The 6,368-nt window shown below is 35.4% G+C and overlaps 1 protein-coding gene across 1 annotated transcript; it reads left to right on the forward strand.

The window, feature by feature from the left end:
• Positions 1–2,366: 2,366 nt before the first annotated feature.
• On the forward strand, positions 2,367–5,290 carry LOC127102627 (uncharacterized). Its single transcript, XM_051039974.1, has 3 exons — positions 2,367–4,603; positions 4,682–4,993; positions 5,080–5,290. The coding sequence occupies exons 1-3, from the start codon at positions 2,367–2,369 to the stop codon at positions 5,288–5,290; spliced, it is 2,760 nt and encodes a 919-aa protein (XP_050895931.1).
• The last annotated feature ends 1,078 nt before the right edge of the window (positions 5,291–6,368 follow it).

Genomic DNA, 6,368 nt, shown 5'->3' on the forward strand with positions numbered 1-6,368 from the left:
CGTGAATCCCTAATTCGTGAATCCATTGAAGAATCCCTAATTCCCTAATTCAAAATCCCTTGTTAAAGGGTTTCTGAATCATCAAAGGTAATGCATATTCATCTCAAGTCATTTCCATGGAGTTTTGGTTTAATGAGTATGAGATAGTCATATGTTTTATGTTTTCTGAATGTAGGTTTTCCAGAACTATCAGCTTTGTGGATGCTGGAAACAACTTTTCTTTGCAAGTTTAGTATTGTTTCCAAATATGTTTAAAGTCTCCTTTAAGTCTGAAACTACAAAAATCAAATTGTTTGCTAATTGGTTTTCTGAATGTAGGTTTTCAAGAATGCTCATCTTACTTAGTGGAGGCAGTAAGCAGTTGTTGAATGCAAGTTAATTTGGAACCGAAGCACTATATCATCCGGGATTTTGCAAAGCCAACTATTTCTCAAGGTTAGTCATCCCTATGTTAATTTGGAACCAAACTGAACAATTAGTGTTTGCAATAGTTAGTGTTTGCATCAGTTAGTATTTCTCAAGGTTGGGGTTATAATTTATTTTGAAGGAAATGTTTTTTATGGACTCAAATTTATTAACTGTTTGCATCAGTAGTGAAAGCTGTGTTTGTGAAAGCTATATAGTTTCTATGATACTCCTGTTATGAACATATGTGTGGTGTTAAATGTGATTTTGATTGCTCTGCTATATAGTTTCTACCTGTGTTTGTGAAAGCTGTATAGTTTCTACTTGTATCTTATAAGCATCACTTATTTTAAACTAAATGGCAATTGTATGTTGTATCAAGATTATAAAAATGTGTTGCATCCGACTGGTTAAGTTTCAAATAGTTTTGCATCAGATCCGTTAATTTTCTTGCTAATTTAACTTAGCCATTTTACCTGAATAGCAATGAGTAGGATTAGGAGAAAGGAGCAATAGTGAAAAGAAATCAAAACTGCAGGAAAGTAAAGCATATTTCAATTCACTACATCATTCTTGAACTTCCATTAGAATGTCTTGTTTCCTACTGCTAAGATTCTATTCCTAGGCATATTAAACAACATATATATATACAATCACCTACAACCAATCAACCAATAAATGAATTATTTTGTACACAATTTCAACTAATTGTAGATTGGGTGTTACAGGTCCGAATTCAAGATAACCATGTCCTGATATTTATACACCCAAGGCCATAGTTGCTGAAACTTATAATCTAATCCAAAACCTCTTCAGGGAGTTTTAAGAGGTTCTTTAAAAATGTGTTCCATTATTTTAACTCATTTTGTAAAGTGTAACAAACTGTTATTACAATTGAAAAAGGGTTTCCCTTTGAGAGAATAATAGAAAATTCTGTTATTCATTGGTTCTTTCTCTTTTCTTGTTCTTTCTTTCTCTCCTCCTTGTTCTTGTTTAACTCTTCAAATCCCTAATAACTCAAGTTCTACCAGACATTATCATTATCGTATACAAATGACTTTTTTTGGGATAAATATGTAAAAGTTAAAAGTTTCAACTTTTCAACACAGTGAAGAAAAAACAAGGTATCTTACTGAACTCTGACCCCCAAGAACAAGATAAAATGTTAACACTCAAAATGATAAATACAAAATAAGTTGAGATTTACCTAACTTGAACATTTCAGGATTTTTTTAGTAGAGCAGAATATTTTATGGTTTGGTTTAAAGGGCCTAGCAAAATAGAAAGGTCAAAGGTACTTACTAACTGAGCCATTATTATGTGTGGCTGGAGCAGGATGTACACATCTTTATCAAGAACAGTTATAATTTGACTCTCACTTACAAGTTCTTCCCATGGTTGTTTTAAAGGAAACATCCATCTCTGATATGCAAAGATAATCGTCAGCCTCGCTGCTTCCCAGTTTCTTTCTTTACTTTTGCATTTTCAGCAGTTAAGGATGTCTTATCATTGTTCTGGTTGTAAAAGTTATTATTTTGCTTCTTTTACTGACAGGAAAAAGAACGTTTACTAGCAGCCTTCCCATAAAACTATTATTCCTCTGAAACATGGTTGTCCTTGAGTACATTATAAACATAATGATTTTTTTTAATTATGTGCATGTTTAAAATAATAAAGTTTTAATAGCACTAAGCAAGCATAGTAATGTATATTTTCGACAGTATTGTCTTTAGTCCAAATGAGGTAGCATACGCTTCATTTCAAAAACAAATTTCAGAACATATTTATTATATATGGTTCTTCCTTGTAGTTGTAGGATAATTATATCAGCCATTCATTTTTGTCTAATATATGTTTTAGTTTTCATTGGTTGACGAGTTAATTGTTTGCCTTATAGAAAATGGATCGTACTTGGATGTACGATAGAGTATATTCCAATAGACACGGATTGAAAGAAGAGTATGTTCGCGGGGGTTAAAGACTTCGTAAAGAGGGCTTTGAAACAACCTATTTGTAAATCTGAGGGAGGGATAAGGTGTCCGTGTATAAATTGCAAGTGTCTCAAGATAAGAACACCAACTAATGTTAGACTTCACTTGTATCGAGATGGATTTCAACCAGACTATTGGATTTGGACTCAACATGGAGAAGTAAAGCTCAATGTTAATACAAGGAATGATTCAAATAGTAGTGAGCATGTGCATCATGATGACCAAATGGAGGCAATGAATCAGATGGTGTATGATGCTTTTAGGCCTTATGGAGTATTCTCTCACGTGAATGATAACATAGAAGTTGAGGAATATACGGAGGATGAGTTTCCCAACGAAGATGCCAAACGATTTTATGACAAGTTGATATCTTTCAACAAGCCCATTTATGAGGGAGCTACCCAATCAATATTATCAATATCTACTCAACTTCTTGAAATTAGGTCTAATTGGCATGTTCCACAAAAAGGTTTAGATTTTGTTGCACAAATGCTTAAAAGTGTATGTCCAGTTCAAAAATGCTTGCCCGAGAACTATTACCAAGCAACACAGTTGGTATCTAAGTTAGGGCTAAAGGTTGAGAAGATTGATTGTTGTAAGAATGGTTGTATGTTATATTACAAGGATGATAGCAAGCTATCAGAGTGCAAATTTTGTAATGCTCCTAGGTTCATTCCTCGCAAGACTGGCATGGGAAAGTACAAAGATATCCCAGTGAAGAGAATGTTCTACTTCCCAATCATTCCCAGATTACAAAGATTGTATGCATCAACTGAGTCGGCAACTGAAATGAGATGGCATCACATGAACAAAAATAGTTCCAATATCCTTCGCCACCCGTCAGATGGAAAAGCATGGAAGCATTTTGATAGTGTATATCCTGACTTTTCTAGGGAACCCAGAAATGTAAGGTTGGGTCTGTGTTCAAATGGTTTTACTCCTTACATTCAAGCGTCTGCTTCTCCATACTCATGTTGGCCAATAATAGTTACTCCGTATAATCTCCCCCCTGAAATGTGCATGACCAAACCATACTTGTTTTTGGCATGCCTCATACCCGGACCTAAAAACCCTAAATTAAAGATAGATGTCTACTTGCAACCATTGATTGATGATCTACATCGATTGTGGTCCAATGGAATATTGACCTATGATATATCTACAAAACAAAACTTCATCATGAAAGCCTGCTTGATGTGGACAATTAATGATTTTCCAGCCTATGGTATGTTATCTGGATGGGGAACACAAGGTAAATTGGCATGCCTTCATTGTATGGAACACACTGATGCTTTCACCTTGAAAAGTGGCCATAAGAATTCCTGGTTTGACTGTCATCGTCGTTTCTTGCCATCTAATCACTCCTTCAGAAGGAGTAAAAGAAGTTTCCTAAAAAATAGGGTTGTGACCAATGAGCCACCTCCCATTTCCACAGGGAAAGATATATGGGCGATAATAAGTAATTTTCCAAAAGTTACTGAAATTGGATGGGAGGCGAAATGGAAAGAATTCGAAGGGTATGGAGTGGATCACAATTGGAAAAAGCGAAGTATTTTTTGGGATCTCCCATATTGGAAGGATAACTTGTTAAGGCATAACCTCGATGTGATGCACATAGAAAAAAATGTCTTCGATAATATATTTAATACTGTCATGAATGTTAAGGACAAAACAAAGGATAATGAAAAGGCAAGAGAAGACTTGGCTAAATTATGCTTTCGCGGGGACTTGGAGCTCCAACCCTTAGAAAACAGAAAGAATGGTAAACCAAAGGCTAGTTACACTCTAACCAAATCTGAAGCCAAGTTGGTTTGTAAATGGCTTAAGGAATTGAGAATGCCAGATGGCTATGCTTCAAACCTCAGTAGGTGTGCCAATGTAGAAAAGGGTACGGTGCATGGGATGAAGAGCCATGATTGTCATGTTTTCATGGAATGTTTACTCCCAATTGCATTCCATTCATTGCCAGATTTGGTTTGGAAACCATTAACTGAGCTAAGTCGATTCTTTAAAGATCTTTGTTGCAATACATTGAGGATGGACGACTTAGTTAAGTTGGATGAGAATATTCCAATTATCATATGCAAGTTGGAAAGGATTTTTCCACCAGGTTTCTTTGACTCAATGGAGCATCTTCCAATCCATCTTGCCAAAGAAGCAATTCTAGGTGGTCCAGTACAGTACCGATGGATGTATCCATTCGAAAGGTAATTGTTGTGGTTGATTTTATTAAGTTATTGCATGTTTATCATAAATTAATAAACGTGGAATGATTGAATGTGCAGATTTATGGGAGTCTCAAAGAGGGCAGTGACAAATAAGGCTAGAGTTGAAGGTTCCATATGCAGTGATTATATACATCGCGAGACAAATTACTTTTGCTCTCATTATTTCAACTCTTTTCGTTTGTTGCCAACCATAAATCTTAGTAACAAACCTCATTTAGACAATGATGACATTCTACCTACAATGTCCATTCTACAAAGTGGCGGTCGACCAAGTGGGAAGTCACGAAAATATTTTCTATCTGATAAGGAATGGAAGTCTTCACATGTGCATGTCTTGATAAATTGTGATGAGGTTAAACCATATCTTGAGTAAGTGTGCATCATAATATATTCAATCAAATTATTGATGCATATCATAATAGATATTTACTTATGAATCGTGTGATTTATTTCAGCATATTCTTAGAGAACCACTCTCTAGATTTAGAAGATTCATCTGGGCGCATACATATAGAGTTTCCCATATGGCTGAAGAAATATGTAAATGAGGAGACAAATGGAGTTACTAACCAAGATATAATTGCCTTGCCTCGCAGTCCCGCATCAATGGCCATATCATGGAACATGTATTTTATCAATGGGTACAAGTTTCATACTGAAGAATGAAGCAAAGGTAGAAAAACTAGCAATTGTGGTGTGCACGTGAAAGGTCTTGCAGAAGGAGGAAATACTGATTTTTATGGAATAATCAAACATATCTTTGAGCTAGATTACTTTGGTCTGAAGCATAACATTCCAGTTTTTTATTATGAATGGTTTGATCCAACAAGGAATACGGGCACAAAGGTTCACCCACAATATAAAACTGTGGATATTAAGATGGATAAACGTTATCGTCCTTATGATCCTTTCATCCTTGCGCAAAATGCAAGACAAGTGTATTATGTCCCATATCCAGAAATGTGTAGAGATATGCGTGGATGGTGTGCGGCAATCACCACAAAACCAAGGGGTCGCGTAGAGATTGACAACATAGAGGATGAAGTACCTTATCAATCTGATGGGATGTTACCTACGCTACCCAATGTAGAAATTGAAGCAATATCTTGTTTGCATGACATGTCACAATTAGATGTGTTTGAAGAGATTTTTGATTGCTCTACTAGTGAAGCAGATAGAGGGCATTGATGAAGATAAGCGTGTTGTGACGTGAATGAGGGTTCAAATAGAAACAAAAGGGTGAAGCAGAACTAAATTTTCTTTTCTTTCTAGTTTCTCTTTCTAGTTTTGCTATTTTTTATATTGCTTTTAGTCTTTTACTGCCAAAAATTGATGTTTGTAGTTTTGTGCCATTCCTACTTCATGTTGTAGTAAAATAACATAATGAAATTAACAAAACTACCACTAACACTAACAACTACGTACGCCTGTTCACTAACAAATATTGTTCATTACTGATTGTCAGTTATGCAAAGCTAGCATAACTGACTGGAAGACTCTAGAACACTTCACGGTATTCCTGATCTAGATCATCTGGTCAGTCGTGACTTGTGAAGGTGGCCGAGGGTCTGCTGCTAGTAATAAAGAAAAACTAACTCTTATCCCACAAAGCTTGTTAATCCATCCATATGATTACATGAGTTTACTGCTTTTACTTAGAATCCTGTCAATTGTTTGTTTCTTTTATTTATGTTGGAGGGGTTTTTGAAGTTGTTGATGATTGGAGGGGTTTTTGCGTGTTATG

The sequence above is a fragment of the Lathyrus oleraceus genome, chromosome 7 (assembly GCF_024323335.1).
Source record: "Lathyrus oleraceus cultivar Zhongwan6 chromosome 7, CAAS_Psat_ZW6_1.0, whole genome shotgun sequence".
In the NCBI taxonomy this organism is placed as follows: domain Eukaryota; kingdom Viridiplantae; phylum Streptophyta; class Magnoliopsida; order Fabales; family Fabaceae; genus Lathyrus; species Lathyrus oleraceus.

Coding starts and splice junctions, on each gene's coding strand:
- LOC127102627 (XM_051039974.1), top strand. CDS start 2,367: ATGTTCGCGGGGGTTAAAGACTTCGTAAAGAGGGCTTTGAAACAACCT. Junction 4,604..4,681: donor TGGATGTATCCATTCGAAAG/GTAATTGTTGTG, acceptor TTGAATGTGCAG/ATTTATGGGAGTCTCAAAGA. Junction 4,994..5,079: donor GAGGTTAAACCATATCTTGA/GTAAGTGTGCAT, acceptor GATTTATTTCAG/CATATTCTTAGAGAACCACT.